The sequence below is a fragment of the Cupressus sempervirens genome, chromosome 4, assembly GCF_028749045.1.
Source record: "Cupressus sempervirens isolate cs-2001-9-10 chromosome 4, ASM2874904v1, whole genome shotgun sequence".
NCBI classification, from domain to species: Eukaryota; Viridiplantae; Streptophyta; class Pinopsida; order Cupressales; family Cupressaceae; genus Cupressus; species Cupressus sempervirens.
In genome coordinates this window covers 306,721,596-306,748,331 of record NC_143121.1, presented here as the reverse complement: position 1 = coordinate 306,748,331, position 26,736 = coordinate 306,721,596, and the positions used below count along the sequence as shown (strand labels likewise).

Genomic DNA, 26,736 nt, shown 5'->3' with positions numbered 1-26,736 from the left:
GATGTGTGGTTGTGGCATAAAAGGTTGTGTCATATTAACTTTGATAATCTAATTAGCATTAGCAAGAAGAAGAAGATTAGAGGGTTGCCTAAATTGAAGAAACCTTAAAACATAATTTGCAAACATTGTCAACTAGGGAAGATGACTAAGTCTAGCTTCAAAAGAAAAACATACACTTCCAAAGAAGTACTAGAGTTAGTCCATACAGACTTATGTGGTCCAATAGAAATGCAAAACTACATAGGAGATAGATACATAATGCTACTTGTACATGATTATTCCAAGATGATGACTACTATGTTTTTAAAGAAAAAATCTGATGCATTTCAAATATTTAAGTGGTGTTTGGCTAGAGTTGAGAAGGAAATAGGAAAGAACTTGAAATGCCTAAGGTTAGATAGAGGAGGTGAGTTCACATCAAAAGAGTTTGAAATATTCTGCAATGACAAAGGTATCAAAAGGAAAACATCAACACCAAGAACTCCACCACAAAATGATATTGCTGAGAGAAGGAATAGGTCAGTGATTAATGGTACTAGAACCTTGATGATGGAGAAAAATGTTGCACTAAAGTACTAGAGAGAAGCTATAAGTACTATAGTCTACACACTGAATAGAGTTCAAGTCAAGAAAGGTACAAATGCAACACCTTTTTGAATTATGATATGGTCACTCACCTAATGTTAAACATTTCAAAGTATTTGGATGTAAATGCTATATTCTTAAAGATACTAGAAATGGAAAGTTTGATGCAAATAGTGATGAAGGCATATTCCTTGGATACTCCACTAGAAGTAAGGCATATAAGTGTTCGAATACTAACACTAACAACATTGTGGAGAGTGCAAATGTAAATTTTGATGAGCATGCTAAAGTTTAGGTTGATGAAACTAAGCAATTAGAGGATTATAGATCCTTTGTATACTTCTATGAAGGAATGATTATTGAAGACAATGTTGCAAATCAAGTTGGGAATCAGGAAAAAATTTCAGTATCAGCCAAGTTACAGCTAGTGAATGACGAGCTGCATTCAAAAGCCAAGCTATAGAATGTAGAAAATGCAGATTTTGGTTATAAAAATAGTATACATGAGAGAAATGATGAAGTGCAAGATGAAGAAAAAAAAAATGACTCTGAAGCTAAAGGATCAAACATGGAAAGAAGAAGAAAACCAAGGTTAGCTAAGTATGTACAAAGACATCAGCTTGTAGAGAAAATCATTGGTGACAAGGATGCTAGACCAATGACAAGCAATAAACTAAGGAATGAATCATGTCTACTAAGCAAGGTTGAACCTAAAATAGTGAAAGATGCACTATAAGATGATGACTAATATAAAGCCATGAAAGAGGAGGTAGATTAGATTGAGAAGAACAAAACATGGACCCTAGTTTCTAGACTAGTTGATAAGAATGTGAAAAGTACTAAATGGGTGTTTAGAAAAAAACTTGATGAGAATGGTGAGATAACAAGAAACAAAGGTAGACTAGTTTGCAAAGGCTATGCACAAGAAGAAGGATTGGATTATGGGGAAACATTTGCTCTTGTTGCAAGAATAGAAGGAGTGAGAACATTATTTCCATATGTTGCATACAAAGGTTTCAAAGTGTACCAAATGGATGTAAAGTTTTCTTTTCTGAATGGTATACTAGAAGATGAATTCTACATAGAACAACCAAAGGGATTTGTTGATGATAAGAATAAGAATATGGTCTATAAACTACACAAGGCACTTTATGGATTGAAGCAAGCACCTAGAGTATGGTACAGGACATTGCACAAATATCTTATGAAAATAGGATTTGAGAGAACAGATGACAACATCAACTTGTACATCAAAGCTTAAAAAGGTAAAGATATTTTGATATCAGAAATCTTTGTTGATGATATAATATTTGGAGGAAAAGATGTTCTATGCAAAGATTTTGTTGATCAAATGAAGCATGAATTTGAGATGACAATGTTTGAGGAAATTAAATTCTTTGTTGGATTACAAGTACATCAATTGAAACATGAAATATTTGTGACCCAATCCAAGTACATCAAGGAGATACTCAAAACATTTGGATTAGAAGAGTCAAAACCTGTTAGCACACCAATGGCAATAGGACATAAGCTATCCAAGAATGATGAGTCTACTGAAGTAAACTAGACATTATATAGATCAATGATTGAAAAGCTACAATATGTTGTACATAGTAGACCAAACATTGCATTAGCTATTGGAATAGTGGCAAGATTTTTTGCAAATACAAGAGAAAATCACTTAATGGTAGTAAAGAGAATACTGAGGTACCTAAAAGGAACTGATGACTTTGGTTTGTACTACAAGAGGAGTGAAAAATTTGAACTAAAAGCCTACATTGATGTAGATTTGGGAGGTAATATTGATGATAGAAAAAGCACCAGTGGCGGAGCACTTTTCTTGGGAAAATGGTTGATTACATGGACTAGCAGAAAGAAAATTTGTACCTCATAGTCCACTACTAAAGCTGAACATGTTGCAGCTGCTATAAATTGCACCAATATTGTATGTATCAAACATTTGTAGCAAGGTATGAAGGAAGAGGTAAATGAGCTTGTGATACTTTATTGTGATAATACAAGTGCAAAAAACATATCAAAGAACCCTGTAATGTATGTTAAAACCAAGTACATTGCAATCAAGTATTGCTATGTATGAGAGTTGGTGGAAGACAAACAACTGAAGATGGAATATGTTAGCTAAAAGGAACAGATTGTTGACATTTTCACAAAAGCACTACCTAAAGATGATTTTGAGTATCTTAGAGGTAATTTAGGGGTGATACCCCTAGCCAAAGCTACTTGAAGCAAAAGAAAGAATGCCCTTACATCAAATGAGTTGATTGTTAAAAGATTTTATACATTGATGTAGAGGATGTTTACTTTAGGATTCATACCTAAATTAGTAGAAGTGCTGAAGTTCCAAATCAGTCACAAGCAAGGTGACAAAGGGAGAAATTGAATGAACCTTCAAAAGCTGATAAAATGCTAATATGTCTTTGGTATTGTTGTCAAAGTGGGAGAAATTGTGAGAAACTGATCAAATGTTGATAATCTAGTGATCAAAAGTATGAGGGAGAAATGACAAGAAAAACTAGAATCTGATCAAATGAAGATAGAAGGAGAAGTTGATAGAAATAATCAAAAGTTGATCAGAATAGCAGAAGATGAGTAATACAGAGGGAGAAAAACAAAGAACAAGGATATAACAGCTAAGAGGGAGAAGCATAAATGAAGCAATCAAGATAGTAGAAGGAGATGTGAAAACTGATGGTAATACAATTACTTTTTGGCATCTGACTTACTTAGCATTTGATTAAATAGTTTAGTCTGATGGTTGATTAGTTTGGTTTGCCATCAATGCCAAAGAGGGAGATTGTTGGAAATCTAATTGAAAAGCTCATTGATGAAGATCAAAGAGGGAGATTGTTGCAAAGAAGGAAGATTGTTGTTTTCAATCATTTTTTTGTCATTGATGTCAAACCTCCTGTTTGTAGGAATGACATTTTCTTATAAGATCCAAGTACTATCACTTAGTTGATTGATTAAGAGGATTTGGTCAACAAGATGTAACAAGACTACCCCAAGGGAAAGGTTGAGTTATGATGTTGTAATGAAGTACAAGGATCAATTAAGACAATGGTTAAATGATGCATTGATAACATACCCAAAGATACAAAGGTTCAAAACACTTAGAAACATTGAAGGAACAAGTTGTAACAAGGTTGACTACAAAGCTTAAACTAAGATCATTACTAGGTTTCAAGCAAGTTAGTTGAAGCCAAGAAAATTCTCAGTTGGAGCTGAGTAATAGGAAATTCTAGTGTATGTCAAGTGATCTTCAGGTGTCAAGTGAAGTTTAGGTGCCAAGCATTAGGAAATATTAGTTGGTGCCCAGTGATCTTCAGATGTCGAGCATTAGGAAAAACACAGTTGATGCCAAGTAACATAGTATGTGTCGAGTACCAGTCTTTCAATAGTGTCGAGCTACTGCATTATTTTAAATAAAATAGATTTTCCAAATTTGACCTGACAAAGTGGTTACCTTGAATTTTTTGAACTAGTTGGAAGATAAGGATGATGAGCTGGTGGCGCAGAATTCTATGTAAACCATTTTTGGGAAAATTCAAGAGGATTATTCAAGAAGTTTCTAGAGGAAACAAAATATGGGTTAGATACAATGAATCCTACCTAATCCATACAAATTGAAATCAAAAGGAAGGAAGAATCAAGTGGGAAAAGAACTCCAAGAATTTTATTTAAGGAGTCACAGACCAAGAAGCAAATATTGCTGATGCTACTACTACCAAAGAGCCAAATTCCAAAGTAGTTAGAAGGGTGTCAAGAAGAAGGTATCTAGAAGAAGTAAGAGCACAAAGGCTCTACTTCTATAAGTGGTCAAGAAGAGATGATTGTACTAGTACATTGAGCATGGAGACTCAAGGAGACTAAGCTATCAGAGTTGCAAAGATCGAAGGCCAGGCAAAGGTATAAGCTAAGAAGTGATCTAAGATCTACAAGTTAAGTTGTATGTTGTAGTCAGGTCAAAGATTTTGTAATACTCTCTAGTAATTGTATTAGATATGAAAATTCTATGGACATAGGTTGGTTTAAAATCCATTTGTAAATCCTTTAATAGGGCGGCATTCCAAGTGAATGTTATAAAGTCCTCTAACCAGGCCCACTTCTAATAGGGTGGTTAGATCCTCTAATAAGGTCACATTTAACAATGTGTTGTAAGCCTTTAATAGGGTAGGCCTTTCATTGGGCATCACTTTTGAAGAGTGAGAATTGAGTAGCATGTTACTGGTGGTTTTTCCCAAATTGAGTTTCCATGTAGATCAATATGTTATGTGTTGATTTCTTATGTGTTACACTTGCATATTTATTTACAGTAACTTGCTAGTTAGAGAAGTTAAAGCCTAGATGAATGAATGGATGAATGGGTTCACTATACTTAGTGAAAATTTTGAATAGGAAATTTGGACCTTGAATAACTAATTCACCCCTCCCCCCCACCCCCCCACCGCACACCCCCCCCCCCCCCCCCCCCCGCTTCTTAGTTATTCTAAAGCATTTATAACAAATAGGTGGGTGCCCTAGATGTGGGTCAAGGGAATCCTTAGAGATGAACTAGGAACTAGGACTAGTCCCTATGAAAGGGGGATAAGGTTGGGAAGATTAACCATGTGGGGCACAAGGACTAGATAGATAATTCTATGTCCAAGGTGGTTAACAGGGAACCATGTGACCTCCTACAGGAAGAAGAATTTTAAATTAACCCAGACTGACAAGGTAGTTAACAAGGCATAATGTAACCTCTTGGAGTTAAGAGGATTTTATATGGAGACTATTGAGGAAATGGTGACCTAGGCTATAGAGGAATGGTTACGTTAGATTGTTCAGGAAAGGGTTACATAGTTTTATCCATAGGAGGTGAGGGTGGGGATGGGCATCAACTTGGGGAGAGATGGGTCAAATTTCTCCTTGTTGCATGGCATTCTCATGGTTAATCTTCCTTTTATAGAGATTCATCTTCCCTTAGCTCTATAATCTATACTCTTAATTCTAGATACTCCTTTGTGGATGGATGGTGGTTGGGAGGAACATAAGTGGAAGAAAAATTACCAACCTAAGGCTAATGTGGGATTAGAGACAAGAAAATAGAAGACCACCAAAAATGGTTGTAAGAGTGAAGGATACTTCCCAGGATATCACTAATGGGTCCAAGAGGACCTTGGAGGATACCAAAAGAGGTAAGAATCAAAATTAAAAATTCTATGGAACATTAGGTGCCTCAACCACTTGATGAAATAAGTTTTTTTGAAATCTATGATCAAAGACCATTAGGTATATATAGTTCTCATTCAAGAAGTTAATCTAAGTAAATAGAATTTTGAAAAAATGGCCAACTATTTATGGAAAGGGGAAATTTGTCTATAGTGAAACCACATGTGCATTAGGGGGGATCACTACTTTGTGAAACCCTAATAATCACAATGGAGTTGAGCTCTAAAATCACCTATACTTTTTTGTTGTTTTGTTTAATGAGGAGGTGAATAACTAGATGTTATTGAACTTATACACTCCAAACATGAGGGGGGGAGGGGACATCCATCTCTGGAAAGAAGCCTCTAGATGCATGAAGAACTAGAAGGATGCTCATTCCATGTGTGTGAAAGATTTTAATACCTCCTTATACCCTTCAAAAAAGAAGAGGAGTTTGGAAGATGTCTTAGAGAGGATACATAATTTGGAGGGATTTCTATGTGGAAAAGAGCCAATGGATGTTGAACTACAGGGAGTCCAATTCACTTGGTCTAATAAGTAAATGGGAAACAACCTTATCTAGATAAGGCTTGATGGAATGCTCATAACAAAAGGATGGAATATCTTGTCATATACTTCCTTCTAGTGATTCTCAAGATTGTCTTAGACCAATCTATGATTTTGTTCACCTGATGTATCAACAATCACCATAAGAGGAAACCCTTCCACTATAAAATTTTATGGTATTACAATGCTTAATTTAGAGACCAGATTAACTATTGGTTGGATACAAAAATAAATGGTATGGCTATGTTGTATATAGTGAGGAAGATAGGAATTAGAAGAGGGGAGGTTATCAAGTGGAGTAAAAGCTATTTGGGAGATATCCTCAAATAGAAAAATAAATTGAAAGTAAGATGGAGGAATTACAAGGGAGGATGGTGGAAGGGGACTTCTCAATGGCTACCCATGAAAAGGAATATGGGGGCATGAGTAAATGGAACAAAGTGATTATGAGAAGAGAAACACTATTAAGAAGCTGATCAATAATGACAATGAAGAAGTTAATAATGAGGAGGGTCTACAGAGGTGGAATACATCCCATTTAAAAGTTATATACATTATCTTGATAATTTGTGTTATTTCCCACACTAAGATAGACTTCCTAAATGTTCTACACCTAGTTGTTAATGACAGAACTAAGCAAGACTTGATAAGGAAGGTGATCAAGGATAAATTTAAGAGGGAAGCCTTTTCCATTTGAACCTTCATGGCTCCTAGACTAGAAGGTTTTCCCTCACAATTCTTCTAGGAATTCTAGGAGATTATTAAGTATGATCTTGTCCATTCGATGAGGGATTTCATCACGACAAGTAAGATTCTAAGAGAGCTAAATAAGAATTTTACAGTCTAGAATCCTAAAATTAATGATCCCACATGAATGGAATACTTTGGATCCATAAGCCTTTGTAACACTATTTACAAGATATTTCCAAGGTGATGGTCAACATAATGAAACTAATCACCTCCCACAAAGTCCTACACTCCATGGAAAAAATAAATAACCCTTTTATGGAATTCATGATTGATATTTCTAAGGCCTATGAAAAGGTGAGAAAGAAATTTCTAATGAAAATTCTTAGTAGATTAAGATTATGGGTGCTAGAAATAGATAATAGTGGGAGGGTTGGGGGGGGGGGAGGGTGGGGAGGGGGAGGGAGCAGTGAATCAATATTCTACAAAATTTTGCCCATAACTAAAATATTATTAATTACTTTATAACTTGCATAAGAAAGTAAACCAATAATGTTGAACAGTAAATATTACCATGCACATAGAGAACTCATAATACCATTATTTCTTAACTAGGGAAACCTTGGCCAAGGGAAAACCCCAGAGGGGATTATACTGACTAGATGATTCACTAAATAATAGGATCATGTTAAGGATATTGTCCCTATTAGGAATCTATGAAGTACATATGGTGTCTCAAGTTCTTGTTAGAGGACTAAGCCTTGTTAGAAGCCTCAAACATATTAGGATTTGCTTCAACCCTATAAGGAGTTGGTAGATAAAATACAATGTATGCAAGAAGAGTCCACTTCCCTAACATGCAATTATAAAATTCAGTTGTTCACAAGAATAGATATACATACAATATTTTTTGTATGTTGTATTTCACACTTTCTCTAATTATACATTAGATTTAATCTACATATCATATACTTTACATCAATAAAAAATATCACATAGAACATACATATGGTCACTTAGTTCATTATATTACGCAGTCTTATCTTCATTAGATAAGATCATTACTTATACCTCGCACATACATAATTCATTGCTAAGTTGGCCTTCATGCTTCCACACACTTGATATAATATAAAATAACTTATGGAATAATATCCACATAGTCATCTCATCATTACTTACAAATTATTGTGTTACCAATATATTTCCTCAAGTTGTACAATTCAATTCTCTACTATACTTTGTTCTACATTGTTAAATACTCATACTAGTATTTCAATCATAACTCGTGCCATATTGTTCGTACACTCCTTCACACTATTACATGTCATCATGGCAATGTCATATAACTCTCCTCAACTAAGAATAAGATAAATTTGAATGAGTTGTTCATTCAAATCACATCCTCTCTCTATGCTGCTACAAATTGTGTAACAATTAGACAATTTTCTATCTTTAAATGCATAAATATTGAAATGCTAAATACATGTTCCCATAAATGAAAACAATAAAAATAATTATCACATTATATTGCCAACAATCTCCCCCTTTGGCATTGATGGAAACATTTGGTAAAATTGGCTAATTCCTAAAATGGGGTCATACATAATAAAAACAAATAAGGTAACTCTAAAAAATTTCCTTCAAAACATAACAATTTTATTCATGTTTAGATGGATCATTATATTCCTTATATATCCTTTATATTGATACATAAGTACATAATTTTACTCCCTCTTACATATAAAATACATACAATTTTCCTTCTATGTATCCTGAAAAACTAGGTAGCCTATTGTTGATTAATTTATTAACCTAGAAAAGAAATCTGCATAAACAACTTTTATCCTATCCACTTCCTTCTTCTAGCTTTCCTTTACTGAATTAGAAATACTAATTAGTGTGCATAGTGCATAGGATGCCGATTCAACTACACTCACGTCAGTATATGCAAACTTGTCATAGGAAGTCTTTGTTGCAAGACATTTCTCTAGCTGCCTCTACAAAGTGCTCAACTTAGTTGACAAAATTTCTCTAAGACTAAGGAATATTTTATTGTCTTCTCCTTGTTAGACTCCAGGGCTCTAATCATGATGTAGATCTTCTCCACTTCTATTTCATAATATTCAATGCTGGTCTCTATGAGTAGTAACTTTTCAATGAGTGATTCAAGTTCACTCATCTTACCCGAGACTTGACTCTAAAAGTCAATTAAGTATTTTTATAATAGTACACATTGTCCATGCAATCTCTTCCCTCCATCAATGTCTTTTTTGAGTTCCTTGATGCTTCTATCAAGTTCTTTGAAATTATTTCTCATATTGGTGCATATTGTATCAAAAATGGATGCTTCACCTATGCTTGAGTTGGAGAAAATTCGGGTAGAGTTGTGAAATTTTCATCAATGATCTTAACAAACTCCTTGACCTTTACCTACAAGTTTTGATTGGCTTGAATTGTAGTAACTATCTTTTGCAATCTATCCAAGACTTTAGTTAGTGTCTTCTCCAAAGATTTTATAGATTTGTTTTCCTTCTTGTTTTCCTTGGCTTTCTTCTTTTCTTCTTCTAATCTTTCTAGTTCTTTCCTAGCATCTTCTTTAGCTTTCTTCCTTTCCTCTTCATCTTTCTTCTTCTCGTCTTCTTTTGCTTTCTTTGTCTTCTCCTCCTCTTTCTTTTTTCTTATCCTCTTCTTTTAGCCTCCTTAACTCTCCCAATCTCTCTTTCTCTTTCTTCTCCTCTTCTTCATTTTTATAAGAGCTAGAGTAAGTTGTTATATTGCTGATATTGCCAATAATATTTGTTCCATATACTGCAAAATGATTCTCCTTTATATGTATAGTTATGTAAGTACTATCCACTTGCAATGATTTAATATCCATAACAATATGCAATGTTGAGAGTGCATGTTGTATCTCTATTTCTTCTCTCTCATCACTAGATGGTGTGTGTGCTTCCACATATACTGGTCTATCAAGTTTTGACTGCACAATTACCTTAGGTGTTGTATTCATGAATTTGACAATTTCCTCTTCTGTCACATTCCTGACATCCTCATAATTGCCTCCCATCAGAAGAATTGACCTTCTTTTGTTCCTTATGAAGGGCTCAATATCCTTCAAAATTCTATTTATTTCCTCCTTAGAGTCAACTTCATAGAGTTTATTTATCATAGTGATCCTCAAATTTAGATCTTCTAATACTCTATTCGTCCTATTAATTAACCTATTATATGGGTCTCTGGGTATGTTATTCTGAATATTCTCAAACTTCTTATTCCTCAAAATTATATTCCTTACATTAGCATTTTCTAACTACCTTCTATCCATATTACTATAAAAATTATAATACTTATTTAACTGTATAAAATTGTCATCATTAATTATTTTAATGTTTATGTTCTCTACCTTTCATTTCCATGCATTCTTTCCAGCTATTATTTTTCATTGCTACACATCTTGCACAACTATTCTATCTCTAGCTTCATCCTTAGAACTATCAAATTCACTGACTTGCATCATTTCCCTTCTCCTTCCTGGTCCACTTGTGGCCTACTTGACCCTTTTATTTTGTGAAGGTGTAGGCACTTGCTTTACTTTTACTAATCTCTTAGATTTCCTCTAAGATGTAGCTGCTTCCACCTCTTACTACCTCCTTGGCTGAATAATTCTCATTCTCAGAGGCTACACTTGTACAACTATTGCATATGGTGCTACAGGAGCTTGGACACATTGGCTACACTATTGTAACACCTTCTGAAGGTCCTACTACAAAAATTGGAGTTGTTGCTAACACTTTAGGCTATCCACTTGCTCTCATTTACACCATAATTCCTTTAACCTCATTAAATTCCTCTCTAGTCATGTTGAATTCCTTGAGAATGGAATCCATTACCTTTTCCACTTCCTTCTTGCTTTCCTTTTTGTGTAGTTTTGAATGAATTATTCTTATTTTCTCTTTATAGGTTCCCCATCTAGAGCACTCTATGTCCTTCTCATATTAGAATATGATCGACACATACCCTTCTATAAGCTCAATGCTCATCCCATATCCCATGGGTTTAATGAACTTAACCCTTAGTACCACAACTTCCATACAGGTGTTTTATGTCTCCACCATGAAGCATATCTCATCTGTATATTTCTCTAACATAGAGAGAGCTATCGTCTACCTCTATTTCATCTCTAGCTAGAAACTTTTCATCATTTTATCAATGTTAGCATCCCTGATCAACTTTGATTTTTAGCATTGAGCCACAATCTTCATGGGGAACTCATTTGTATCCCAATTCTCTACTCCAGGAAACTTCCTTGTAGCATAGAAAAACAAATGAGTCAGTAGGGACTCAAATATAAAAATTATGCTCTTTGTTTTCTTCAGTTTGGCAATGTTGTCCAACAATTGTAGTTTGATAATCTCACATAGATTAACTTTTCTCCCATGAACTACCATCACATATGCTACATGTAAAAATCTAGCATGTACTGAGTTAACCATTGATCCATGGATGAACTTGTATTCTAATATCTTTCTTAATAGCATTACTCCTTTGTCTTGAATGGAGTCTAGCTTCATGTTTCTTCCATCAAACGTAGTATTCAAGTTTTTTTTAACCATCTTTCTTACATTCATCTCATTGACAATGTTACATAACTCATTACTTAATCCCATCACCTTATGAATTAGGTCATTTTCAATAACTATGTAAGCATCAACTAGCAATAAAAAAATGTGTACCCTACTAAGAATAATTTAGGTCCAATCATGATTATCAAACTCTATATAAAATACACACTTCACTAGATTCAACTCGCTTAGGTACCCATACCTAGATTTCAAAGATAGGTCACTATTACACATGGTTCCCAAATCTTTGTGAATATTTTCATCTCCTATGCTCTCAATTTTATAGTGGATATAACTTCTGATATCATCAACATGAAGCCCATTCTCTTGAACTTGCAAAAATGCATCCAAAAGGTCATCTATAAGTGATGCAAATAGATGCTTCTTAGATACATAACATGGTCTATCACTCACATTAAAGAAGGTTTGATTGGCCTTACCAATTATACTATATTCACTGAAAATACTTAGCTTTAGCTTTGTAAAATACCTTAAAATTGCATTTAGGGCTTCTACAACTTTGCGCTTCACAAGCTTCACTTCACACTTCAATTTGTTTTCAAATCACTTTTTAATTTTTTTCAAGAAACTTCACATGAATAAATGGTACACACAATCCATTTTGTGATGCTTAAATCATTTAAAGTCATACCGCACATTAAATGTGTATTGACCATAAATTCAAATACTATCCATGTTTACCAGTAAGCTTGTTTTCTGAATTCCTTCTCATTGAGATCATATCTAGACTTGCACACTTGACCATAGCCTTCTCTCTTTGTTCTTTACCTTCTATTAATTGTATAACTTCCAACTCTCTCTATAACATCAATTCTAGCCATCTAATAAATTTCCTCCACTAAAACTACTTAATTCAAGCAAGATGAATCACAAAAAATCTATGACTTTAATGTTTTATCAAGTGTATCAAAATATTGTTCCTCCAAAATTGTATAAGAGCTTTCTGGATCCTTAGCTATCATAATAGATTTTTTGAATTGATCAACATGTTCCATAATTTCTTCCTTCTAACTATTATCACTGCTATTATCATTCCTTCTATCATTTTTTTTGTTATTCCTTCTATTATTAGGATTCTTGTTAAATTTCCTTTTGTCCATTTTGCAATATCTCACTATGTGTCTGAAGTTTGTACATAATTTACATACATGTGCATTTCTTCTTTGATTAGTTCCATTGTGATTGTTAGGTGCTCTGCAATTCCTTGTAATGTGTCAAGGATTGCTACATTTGTAGCACACAAACTAGTTCTTCTCTCCATTAGATTTCTCTCCATCATTGGAATTGTTCTGTGATCTTCCTCTTTCATTACCTCTAGTGTTAGTGTTCCTAAACATTCTACTATTTGCATTATTACTAGCAAACTTAGGTTTCTTATAGTCTATTACTTATGTCCATAAACATGACAATTATAACAATAGAAATTAGTAATAGGTTTAAAAGAATTACCTCTAAAATCTCATTTCATATGTCCATATTCATTACATATGAAGAATCTACCCCTGAACTCATGTCTCACTTCCTTGGGTGGTTCATCTTGCTTAGGTTTATGAACTTACTTTATTTTCTTAGGTTCATCATGTTTCACTGATAAATAAATTAATTCTACATACTTTGATACTTTAGTAGACATACTTGATTCAACTTTACTCATATCAGATTCCTTAGGGTTTTCAATAATTGGATCTGGTTCGCTTATGATTTTAACTTTGTTAAAAAATTTCTCTCCAATCGTATTTCCAAGTCTTTTCTTGTCAAATGAAGGTCTCTAGTGAAATATCTATTGATCTATCTTCTCACTACTGGAATAAAGTTTCTTGAGCTGGTGCTTAGCTTATGCCAATTCTCCTTACACAATGATATTGCACTTTTCTAATTCTACTTGCTCAATATTTATAATATCTCTAGTTCAGATGTAACTTGAATTAACTAGGATCTAAGGACTTAATTATTAGCTTTCAGTTTAGGTTCACTCTTGCCACCATTTTTTTTTAGACTCAACTAAATATTGTTAATTGCTTTATAACTTGCACAAGAAAGTAAACCAATAATGTTGAATAGTAAATATAGAAATGCACATAGAAAAATCATAAAACAATTATTTTCTAACTAGGGAAATCCTGGCCAAGGGAAAACCCTAGTGGGGATCATATCCACTAGATGATTCACTAAACAATAGGATCTTGATAAGGGTATTGATGTTGCAGGAGTCTATGAAGTACATATACTATCTCATGACCTTGTTAGAGGACTAGGCCTTGTTAGAAGGCTTAATCCTATTAGGAGTTGCTTCCACCCAATTAGGAGTTGGTGGATGAAATACAATGTATGCAAGAAGAGCCCATTCCCCTAATATGGGATTGTACAATTTGTTTCTTTACACAAATACATATCGATATAATCTTTTCTCTCTATTGTATTTCATACTTTCTCTAATCATACATCAGATTTAGTTTGCATATTATTAAGTTCACATCAATCATAAATATCACATAGATCATACAGATGTTACATTGTTTATCATATCACAGACTCAAGTATCTTCCCAAGATAATATCTTTACTCATACCTCACATATACATAATTCACTAATTAGTCAGCCTTCATGTTTTCACACGCTTAGTATAATATAAAATAACTTATCGAATAATATCTATATAGTCAGATCATCATGACTTAGTAAATATTTTTTTACCAAAATAATTCTTCAAGTCATACAATCCAATTCTTTGCTATGCTTTTCTCTACACTACTAAATACTCATAGTCTATTTCAATCATAACTCGCATTGTACGGTTTGTACACTTGTGTACATTGGTAGACATCATCATTATAATATCGTATAGCTTTCATCAACTACACATAAAATAACTCTCAATGAGTCATCCATACACATCACATCTTCTCTCTATGTTGCTACAAATTATATAACACTTAGACAATTTTCTATCTCTAAATGCATAATTGAAATGTTGAATGCATGTTGCAATAAATGACAATGACCAAAAAATTTGTCTGGCCATATTGCTAATAAGAGGAGAATTTTATCACCCTAAATGGAGAAATGACAAACACCATCAACTTCTCTTTTCTTGTTAATGGTTCTCTGGAGCCTCTTTTCTTCATGGAGTGGGGGCTTACATTTGGAGACTATGTGTTACCTTGCCTCTTCATAATGGTTGTTGAGATTCTTAGCAATAATCTCATGGCCTTAACATCCTGATAAGAAGTCATTAGGATTAAACTCACTTTGACCCTCGCTCCTAATTTTCTATAATAGTTTTTTGATGACACATTTCTTTATGGAATATTGACCATGAGGCAAAGGCCTAGAAAAAGACTTTGAATGGGTATGTGGAAGTGTCAGGGAAACATATGAAATATCATAATAGAAACTTATACTTGTACAATATTGAGATGGTTCTTCTACCAAAAATTATCAAGGAGTTGCAATACCTGGCTGCCAACCTCTCTAATACTTATTTAGGTCTTCCCCTCATGGTCAGTAAAGTGAACCAACAATTCTAGAATACAGTTGTGCAGGCGATTTAAAGGAAGAAAATAGGTTAGAAGTGGAAGGTCATGAGTAATGTTGTTAAACTTCAATCACTTTCAGCCTCCTTACAAGGAATTATTTTTTAGTTTTAACATTATTTGAGTTATCTAGCAAATTCATAAATATTATTGAGAAGATAAAAAAAATTCTTATGGATGGGATCAAAGGAAAAGAAAAATCTAAGCTTGATTAGTTGGGACAAGGTGTGTAAATCAATATCTCAAAGATATCTAAATCTAAGAAAAATTGGAGATCTTAGTAACTCCCTTATGATATAGGTTTCTTGGAGGTGGTCCTAGAACTTGACCTCTTAGTGTCATATTATGAGTGCTAAGTACTTGAACTCCTGCCCCTTCACCCAATCTTTCTTTAGAGAAGGTTTAGTAGTGGCTTCAAGGATATGGAACAATATCATCAAAATAAGAAAATAATGGAGAGGGGGTATAAGATGAAGTACTAGAGATGGAGACCAGATTTGATGTGTGCAGGATAGATGAATTATAGAAGTTCCCTTAGTTTTAACAAAGTTTTATACATTAAAAAGGAGGGGGAAGATTGAGATGGGGAAATGGTGAAACACAACATCCATCACAATGAGTGGAAGATGTTCAACATCGATAAATTTATTAGGATGGATGAAGTCTTATTTGAAGAATTAGATGTTCTCCTATGTACATTCATATTCCCTCATTCCTAGGTTTGGTTAAAATAATATGGCACAAAAATTCAAGTGAGGAATTTAGTGTGAAATCAGCTTATTTTTCCTTGGTTAGTGACGAGAGAGCTTTGGAGTGCAAGAACATTTTGCATTCCCAAGTCCTCCCAAATTTAATTTATTCTAGATTTTTGTTATGCATAATAGCATTCTCACCACTGACAACCCTAAGAGGTGTCAATTTCAGATGTTTAATAAGTGCATGTTGTGTTGCAAAGATAGAGAGTTCATCCCTCACATTTTCATTCACTACCCTTACTCTATAGTAGTTTGGCAAACTACTTTCAAGTAGCTTCAAATATCGTGGGTCTTTTATAATATATTGTTTCCCATTTTATACTAGGATGGTAGAGCCCTTTACACCATCCCATGATAAAAATTATATGGAAGGCCATTTGCCCCAAATTTCAACAAGAACATATGGAAATAAAATAATAATCATATATTTCGAGATATAAGTACCCCTCGAGCCTAGTTATACATAAATTTCTGGGACAAATAAGTGGGGCTGCCCTAAACAAGAAATGGAAAACACCTCCTTACCCCCCACACAAATTGATTGAGACTAGGTGAATGTTCTAGGTATCCATTAGGTTATTGAGACATTTTATAATTCTAAGATCAAGGAGAGGTTGTCAACTAAATGGCAGCCACCTCTGTCGAAATGGTTAAAATTAAATTTTAATAGGTCTAAGCATTGATAGGGGGATATAGTAGGAAGAATAATCCTTAATGTTCAAGGTTTTAGTATCAAGGGATACTCTAGAAAATGTGCTAGTGTTTCAAGAAATGAGGCATAATTTCTTGGGCTATTGTGAGCAGTGGAGCTAGCTAACAACATGAGAATTTAAAATCTGATTATGGAGGGAGATTCTATCTTAGTCATTAATGTTTTCAACATAGATAGAAAGATGTATTAGAATTCCATGCAGATCTTTAGGGATTCCTAGTTCATCCTGAATAGTCTTAATGATGTTAGGATGCAACATGTCTACATGAAAGGAAACCATGTGGTCGATAGCTTGGAGGGATCTACGAAACACAAAGTCATCAATGCTCAATTCTAGTAGAATGGGAAAGATCTTCATGTGGTGGTCAAATCACTCCCTCATAATGATTCCTTTAAATAATGGAGTATAAATTGACATACACTATAGATTGTCTTATCTTAATGGGCTTGATGATGGCTATTTACATCAATACTAATTATCTTTCCTATTTAGTGGGTCACATCATGATGGTGTTAACTTTAGAGGAGGCATTTATTTATTATAGAACTACCCCTAATGAAAGGTTTTCAATAATTACTTGTGATAGGAATTGGAATTTTTTTATTGAACCAAATATTTGGGATGATATTTTATGTCATCCAAGATTGGTTTAAAAATTTTGAAACTAAGATTCAAAAGGAAAGTGTTGATATATTGTGATATGGAAACTTAAGATAAATTATTCTTTTCACTTAGTTTCTATGATTCCTAAATGAACTTTATTCACTTGGGGTTTTCATAATTTCAAATATCATTCTTTGGTGTGTAAGATTTTGGCTTTGGTTTTTCTTAAATAGCTGAAGGATATGGCAGTCGATCTTAAGGAAGATGAAGAAGATATAGTTTTTGACCCTAATGATGATGACAACATGAAGAGAGAGAATTCAAAAATTGAATAGTCAAGAATTGAGAAATTTTATAGGGAAGATAGAGCGGTGTGGTCTCATGTGAAGGAAACATGTTTCATCCCTTTTGTAGAAAGCATCAAGGGCCATGACGAGATGGTGACCTGAAATTTTGTTGATTCATGGAAGAAGTATTGGATTACTATGGATGGGATATCCTTTTAGGTCACTGAAGAGCTAATAGCTAATGCAAATGTCCTATCGATGGAAGGAAAATTATGGACAAACCAACCTAGAGTGGTAGACAAGACAAGCCTCAAGAATATTTTTTGCTTCGACAAAGCCTCTATCCACTTCCATGGTGGTTTTGCTTAGGAAAAGCTTCCTGAACTGTGGGATATAGTATGTTATGTTATTATGAGCTATGTTACTATGTAGGATAGGGTAAAGGTCTATTAATACTATCATTTACCTATTCTCAATGACCTATGAAACAAAGACTAAATTTCCTTCACTTTTCTACACTATTAGATCCTATTGAGGATTGTGTGTGGAATATTAGTAAGAAATGTGAGGAAGAAAAAATTTAAATCTTGGATGTTGAAAATACAAGTACCACTTCAAGGAAGGGCATTAAAAAAGCTTTGATTTTTTGTCATTTTAAGTTATACAAAGGCCTTCACCCTCAAATTTTGACCACTATCCCTTCACTCTTGAAAATTACTTGCCAATGTTTTTCTCCCCCACCAAGCTAGAAGAGGACCGCACTAGCTTGGCTAGTAAGATTGAGAAGGAAAAATTTAAATCTTGGATGTTGAAAATACTAGTACCACTTCAAGGAAGGGCATTAATTGGTTAGGCAAGAGGCTGAGAGAGAAAAACCCCTTGACCAATCTTGACATGCCTAACTGGGAAAACTTGAGGAAAATGTGTGGCCCTAGACCTAAGTGCATGACCACTTGAAGGAGTTATGTGGAATAGGATGAGGAAGAAATAAAGAATCTGGATGAAAATGAGGATGTAATGGAGGAGGGTCAAAATAATCTTTTTACCACTAAGGTTTTACATTCTTTTAAAAGTGATACCATCACCCCAAATTTTGGGAAATTTGAGAATATTGAGGAGCAAGGAGAAATCACTTTGTTGGTTAGGATGGGTAATCTTGATAGCCACACCTAATCAAAGATTGTTGAAGGGAAAGGGGAAGATAAGGGTAAGGCACATGGTGGAGAGCATACTCAACAAAAATATTGATGCAGGAGCATCTAGAGGTATAAGGGCAATCCTATTTCACCCAAAAAAATGTACTTAGACTTAGTTTCTGTTTCATGTGTTTCCATTTTTGGACACCCATTTGGGTCAAATAAAGGTTCCCACTCTCACAGTTCAACTATCAGTGTGCTAGAAAATCTCGAAAAAATAGGAGCATGAAATTTGGCCATCATTTTGATGACCTAGAAGGTGTGAATTGGCCAGATGAATGTAATTGTGATTTAGAGCATTCCAGAAAAAGAATCAGGTCAAAAGGCCCCATGGTTTGAAAGTTATTGCAGTTTTTCAGGTTTTCGAGACCTCCTAAGAATGCTTCAAAGTTAGGTTAGGGGCATTAAATGACCTCAAAAAGGGCCAAACAATGGGGGACGAGTGAAGCTGGTCCATAGGACTATAGAGCGATTTGAGAGCTTTTCAAAAATGTAAATGGTTCATCAATCAGAGCTACGGTTCAAAAGTTATGCCTCCCAGAAGTTTAGTTACCATTTCTGGATTCTTCTAGATTTGCACCGACTTCTAACACAGCTTTTAGAACCTTCTATTTGGTCGGTGGATGCCTACTAGCACTTTCTGGAATGTACTCCTAGTCCTTAACCCTCCGGGGTCTATTTAAGGAAATTTCTGGCATTGTAAAAAGTAGTTCGAAGTGGAGTTTGAGAGGAGGTACTGAAAGGAGAAATTATCTCCAGATATATGCTATTGTAAGCCCTTAGGGCATGTTTCGAAGTTTATTTTACTATACTGTTTGTACTATCTTATTTTCTCAATTAATATAATTTTCCCTTTCTATTGTGTCCACTTTGGTTCTTGGGTTGTGTCCCCATCAAATATGCAAGAGTAGAAATGGACGACAAAATATAAGGACACCTGAAAGTTGAAAAGTTGGAGAGGTTCATTGTTGATCTGGTCAAAATGAACGTGGACCTAGAGGATAAGTTTGATAGGGTTGTTGATTTCTTAGTATGTGTCATGCACTTGAAGGAAAGTATGCTCTCCTAATGCAAACTAACAAGAATGCTGTAGCTAAAGACAAGGAGATGGAGACTACTCATTTTCTATATGGCTTCTTGACCGATGACTAGCTTGGTCTGCTACTAGAGAACTTGAGGAACTAGTGATTTGTCCTCCTACCAGTCTGCTTTCTATTTTATTTTTTTCTTATATTAGGTAGTTTCTCTCTGAGCCTTTGGCCCCAATTAGGTTTTTTTTTATGTTGCACTAATATTATGGCCAATTTGTATATGATGGCTAATTTTATGTACATTATTAATACTTTTGTTTTTCTTTGCAATATTTACTCTATTGTTATGGTTATGGGAAGATTTTGGAAATTTAGAAAGGGAGTTGGGTAATTTTATGGTAATGACTGCCAACTAATCCTCAGATAGTTGTTTTTCTATGTTATGGGTTGGCCCCCATTTTGGTTGCTTCTTAATTTTAAAAACTATTCTCTCCTACCAATTATTAGAAATAGGAAAGATTAAGTGGGGGGGGGGTGTGGGTGAGTAAGTAATTCACAAAAAATTGTCCAATTAAGAATATCTTATATAACTTTCAATCATGTCCATGTGAATATAATAAAGATTAAACATAAAAGTAAAGAAATCTAACTCATAACACCATTATTTGTTAACTAGGGAAAGCTTGGCTAAGGGAAAACCCTAGTGCAAATGGTAACCAAAAAAAATGTTCCACTAACTAAAAGTATCTTGTGAAAGATATTAAACATGTTCGGAGTCTCTACATCAGTATAGTGTCTCATTCATTGTTAGAAGAATTGACCTTGTTAGAAGGTTTAACCCTATTAGGAGTTGTTATTACAATTAAAAAATGTATGTAGGATGAGTCCACTTCCCAAACATACAATATACAATAATATTCAGTACACAAAAGGTATAGATACCAAAAATACTTGTCAATGCTGATATCTTCAATATCTTATTTTATATTTGTAGCTCACTCTAGAATCCTCATATAAACTACCTCTTAGCACTCTCAACATCAATTTTAGATCACATAAAACTAATATAACCATTACAAAAGCCCTACAAAACTTTGCATCCAAATATCTTTCCTTTATATCACATTTTTCTATTTAGTCATCCTTTATACCTTCACATCTCTATGAAAATGTGAAATGTTCTTTTGCTCACTTAGGGTTAACATATAGGATGTCATCCTCGAATAGTTAAGTAATTTTTTTGTTAAAGAAAACAATTCCTTAACTTAAAATATCTAATTCCTTATATTTGTCATGTTCTTCTTCTGTATACTTGTTATTGAGAGATCTGTCATATCTCTGTTTCTACTACTCATACTAACTTGTGCACTCAATTATGGTATCCAAACACTTCTTACTAACTTTGGGTAACTACACATGCTCTGATTGAGTGTATTTGAACTACATCAATCAAAACTATGTTTGTGTTGACTGATAAACTTCATAGAACTTACATAATTTTCTAAGTCCTACCAAAACTTCACCTTCATAATCTACTCATGTTTTATTAAATATATGTTGGCATAAATGATAACTTCATATTGCCTACCTAGCCAAATTTCCAACACATGGCAATACATAAAATAAAGCACTAGGTAACAATATGATGGCCCTCCTCAATGAGAGATAGACCCTTAGCTTAAGTTTTCAAAAGGTAATGTTAAAACACAAGATAATAGGGGTTTTCTTACTGGTTATTAGGTTTTTTCAATACTTCAAAAATTACATAGGGAATTTGACAAAATCTAACATATTTTGAGCTTAGTTTAATTGAGGGAAAAAAATTTATTTATAATACTATTAGGATTTATGTGTCTCAGAAAAATATCTTCTAATTCTATTATGTTTGTACCCTACCTCAAAAGAGGTGTCTTTCCAAATAAAATTGTATTTATAACTACAATTGTTTTATTTGTTTAAATTTTGAATGTGGACTTTTTATTATCCTTTTTATCCTGAATACTAATCTTCTTATAAGACTTGTAACTCAAAAATAAGTGTCCCAAATATTAGGTAAGCAAAGAATAATATAGTTAATTGAAATATGTAAGATAAGATCATTATAATTTTTTATTTTATGTTAGAAATAAGAACACAAATGTAAGTACTATTAATGCTCATTTTAAAAGAAAATTTGATGTAACAAGATGAATTAAGATTATTGAATAACCATTGATCTCATACATATTGATGAAAATATTCCCCTTAGCTCTTTATTTTCTAGAATTACATGTTGTATTTGTTTAGTTCATTTGACGCATATGATATCGTTGAGTCTAGCTTTGTCAAACGACGATACAAACAAATCCTCAATTGGCATTCAGACTAACCTATATAGAGCGATGCATTGTAGTTGAAATAGTTCAACTTCTTTCGACTTGACGGATGAGTTGATATCTAGTCATTTTGAAGGGACTCTGTTCACAGAAGGACTGAAATAAACCTAACTCCACTTTTCTCAATGCAAATGGAGCTAAAGCTACTCTATAGTTTAGAGTAACATTTGTCCACTATGATTAGATATATTTCAACAACAGCCTCGAATCATTATTTGGTACCACACCACGCTGAGATTGAAAATAATGGCGTTCCTTTCCACTTTACAATTATGGCATGTCCACAGGGCTCTAGAATTTGATATTTTCCGGAAGCATATTCTCGTAATAGTAACCTAGCCTGATACATAGCTTTAAAGCTGAAGCTCGTTTCCCTAAACCCTGCCTGCTTAAACAGACACCTCCACACATCAGTTCTAACATGCCTAACAGACCTCTGCTTTCCCTCATACACTATCATATTCCACATCTGGCTTCCGCTAAATAATTCCTAATTCTTCACCCTCTTAATATCATTTCTGTCTGTCATGGTAACATCCATCAGATCGAAATACGCCATGTAATAGAGAAGCACCTCTCTGAATCTATTCAGAAAAGACGGAGAATTATGCTGTGATTCTACTTCAACATTCACCATAATCCGAGGCTTCAGTTTTTTAATAAGGCGCAAGAGATTATCCAGAAGGGCAGGGTTGTATAATAAACTTCTCAAAATAATCGAAAAGTAAACAGCCAGAGCCTCGCCAGATCTAACGGTGAGCAAACCTTAATCTGCTCTATGTTTTCTATCTCAATGATGTTGTACAAAAACGGGATAGCCAAAGATCTAGCGAGTCTTTACCATTCATCCCAACTGCCGTTAGTCTGAGAAGCTCAAGCCCGCGTAAAGAAGAAGAAATAGCTCTGTGTGCGAGATACTCCATTAATATTGTCCAATGCGACCCACTTCGCATCCTGAGGTCAATTACATGAATCTTCCTCGCATTGCCCACGGTGTCTATGATTCCTGCACTGATGTGAACTGCAGCAGTTTGTTGTACGGCAGAACACTGATAGAGTAAGCAACCAGTCTACAAAGTTCCTTTTGCTCTGGTTCTCTGTCAATGTTGAAAGCATAATCTGAGATTGGTTTAGCTGCACTGTTCACACTGCCGAATGTTTCGAGTTGGATTCTGTCCTGCAGCGCGCCGTAGATGTAATAGGCGAGCCTCTGTGTGGGATTCCCCAACTGACTAGACAAACTCTTGCATTTGCTAACCAGCCGAGCAGCTTGATCATATTTCCACTCTCCTATCAATCGTCCAGAGGCTGACAGAAGTTGAATCAATTCCACATCCTCTTCTTTCTCTCCATACCGAACATGAGCACACGTTTTCGCTGGCTGAGATCCAAAATAGGTTGGGATTTGTTCAGTGAAGAAGATATCCTCATCAGCTATGAAAATATCATTTACCATGAGGGAACTTTCTTCGTCGGACGCTTCAACCAACCCCCAAGACATCATATAATTATTTCTTTCCTCTGCAAGAGGAGGGCTTTGATATAGATTATTTCCCATTAACTCCTCCCAGCAGTTGTCGTCCAACTCGCAGGGTAAGGAATTGAATGTAAAATCTGCCATGGATAGAGGAGGGCTTTCACTGTGAGAGACAACCATTTTGTCTTTATTTGCTTCTGACTGCCTTCTAACACTCACTCAAGCTATATGAAGAGTATTTTTGGGAAGAGTTCTGTTCGCGATAGGCATCTACACGAGACCAAAGACAATTTACAAAAATAATTTAAAAATAGTGCCATCTCCCTTTCACAACAAAATTTAGGTCGCCATCACGCTGAATGCAACGAGATATATACAAATTTGGCACACTACTACACACTAGCGGTGTTAAAGACGATACTTAACGACAAAATTTATATTTTGTCTTTTAACATATTTTTTATTTTTAAATTATTTTGTAATTTAAAATTTATTTTAAGTAAAGATAATATGGAAAATCGTGACTTATCTTTCCTCAAATTTATGGCGCTCCACTCCGTTTACGGACTACTGCCCTAGTTCTCAATAGGGTATCATTAGCAATTCTCAGCATAGGCGGGAAGGTGCATCATGGATATTAGAGAGTGATAAAAATAAGAGATCTAAGATTTACTAAGATCTGAAATAAGCACAAATACTTGGCAATGGAAAAAACAGAAATAAACACTTAAGAGAGAAGCAACTTTTATTCATCAAACTGATTGCAGCAAGGCTATGCAATGGCCTCTATATATAGAGAGCCCATGAGATGAGAAGATGATTCTAGAGGATAAGGTGATAAGGTTGTATGCCCTAGTATCAAGGAGGACATTCATATCTTCTTAGGATAATGTTGTATGACCTAGTTTCATGGAGGACATTCCTATCTTGTTACCAATTTAATAGGAAATGTGTGGTATACTTGCTGTTTGGTTATAACAGCATGACTGTTGACTATTTCTAACATCCTCCCTTAATTTCTACCACTAATGATAATGTGTGGGAGAAATTACAATAAGAAATTTAAACATGATAGGTCCTGGCATTAAGCCTTTTAAGGTACCCATTTACGACATAGAAATTTTTAGTTTCTCCTATCACAATCACTATGAAAAAATTATTTTTCTTGTTAAGTGGTTTTAGCTTGACACAAACTCTTCGGAAAAAAATGCTTTAGGATCTTTCAACCAATAGTGTAGTTTTGGTTTACCACAAACCCTTCAAGACTTTTAGGTTTTTCACCTGAATAAGTGGTTTTGGCTTACCACAAACCGTTCAATAGATTTACTTAAACAAGTGGTTTTGGATTACCACAAACCCTTCAAACTTCACAAAACCATTAATCCAATGATAGGTAAACCAAATCTAAACTTTTCTCTAGCATACTAATATTGAGTCCATATGAAAAATAATCCATCTACCGAGTCACATGGGGTACCCAGCCGCTGTGCTCGCTAGTTATCTAAGAATATTTTTTAGATACATGGTTCATCAATATAGTAAAAACTTTTGAAGTGTCGGATACAACCGATAGTACACCTCTTGCTACAACCATCAGTATTGTGATCTTCATATTGCAAACATTGACTTCAATGATCAGCCTTTCTTTTCATTTGACAACAACATATCTTCTCTAGCTTGCTCCAACTTGCATTTCCACAACTCCTTTTCTCTATCAGTTTGTTGAATAAAATTTGCTTCTCTCTTAGAGCATTCTTGATTGCAATCTTCCAATCTGCAAAACCACTTCCATCAAAGATAGGGAAAACTTCATTTGAAGAACCCATGTTAGCAAAAAAAATCAGCCTTTAAACAAATCTAGCAATATTCCAGCAGCATAACAGCCCTGCAACCAAATATCACTCCAAAAAAAATCAGCCCTGCAAACAAACCATTTCCAGCAATATATTTTCCTTCAACAAAACCCTCTAGCAATATTTCTAGCTGAATTTCTAAATAAATCTCTAGCTGAGCTTGGCTAAACCTTGCTCTGATACCATGATAAAAATAAGAGATCTAAGATTTACTAAGATCTAAAATAAGCACAAATACTTGGCAATGGAAAAAACAGAAATAAACACATAAGAGAGAAGCAACTTTTATTCATCAAACTGATTGCAGCAAGGCTATGCGATGGCCTCTATATATAGAGAGCCCATGAGATGAGAAGATGATTCTAGAGGATAAGGTGATAAGGTTGTATGACCTAGTATCAAGGAGGACATTCATATCTTCTTAGGATAATGTTGTATGACCTAGTTTCATGGAGGATCTTCCTATCTTGTTACCAATTTAATAGGAAATGTGTGGTATACTTGCTGTTTGGTTATAACAGCATGACTGTTGACTATTTCTATCAGAGAGCGTATCGTGAGAAATTGAAGGATCTATAGATTTTAAGACTCTGAGCATTGATAACTTGACCGTCAGAGGGTTTTACCACTGCTACAATTTTCAAGAATCTTCACAATTTATGTCATGCTTAGAGCTATGAGAGTTATTTCTTGATGTTTCTCTTTTGCTTCTGGAGCTTTGGTTTTTTGTAAATATGTTCTCCTCTGCAAGGTATGAGGTTTTGTCATGGCCTTTCTAGGTCTTTCTATATGTTAAAATTTTCCTTTACTATACATTATTTTATCAAATATATTAACCTGGAAACTTTGTGGTCTTCTTTCCTCAAAACTCATTTCTCTATTTCCTTGCTAGATATATTTGTTTTTATTGAAATGGGTCTTTTCTCTTAAAGTGAATCCATCATTTCTCTCTATTGGCACTGCAGGCTCTATATATCACTAATATAGATGAGGGTTTTATAATTTGAATACCGTATTGTATGCGTTGTCACTCCATCGAGGTTTTAAATGCCTTGTTATCTCTCTTTACATTTTGCATTAAAAGTTGAATGATGATTTCCAATGTATGAATATATCGTACATTGAATATAACATTTTTTTCTTTTGATCTATCACGACCTAGCAGTCGTCTTCTTCAACAAGAACGATTTAGATTTGTACAATAAATAGGTAAATACCC

General features: G+C 34.3%; 1 protein-coding gene across 1 annotated transcript; it reads right to left on the bottom strand.

Moving 5' to 3' along the window:
- Positions 1–22,398: 22,398 nt before the first annotated feature.
- Positions 22,399–23,844, bottom strand: LOC149561231 (DELLA protein RGL2-like). Its single transcript, XM_089827776.1, has 4 exons — positions 23,262–23,844; positions 23,019–23,208; positions 22,690–22,936; positions 22,399–22,572 (listed from the first exon to the last, which is right to left on the bottom strand). Exons 1-4 carry the CDS (start codon positions 23,842–23,844, stop codon positions 22,399–22,401), a joined length of 1,194 nt encoding a protein of 397 aa, XP_089683902.1.
- Positions 23,845–26,736: the final 2,892 nt, after the last annotated feature.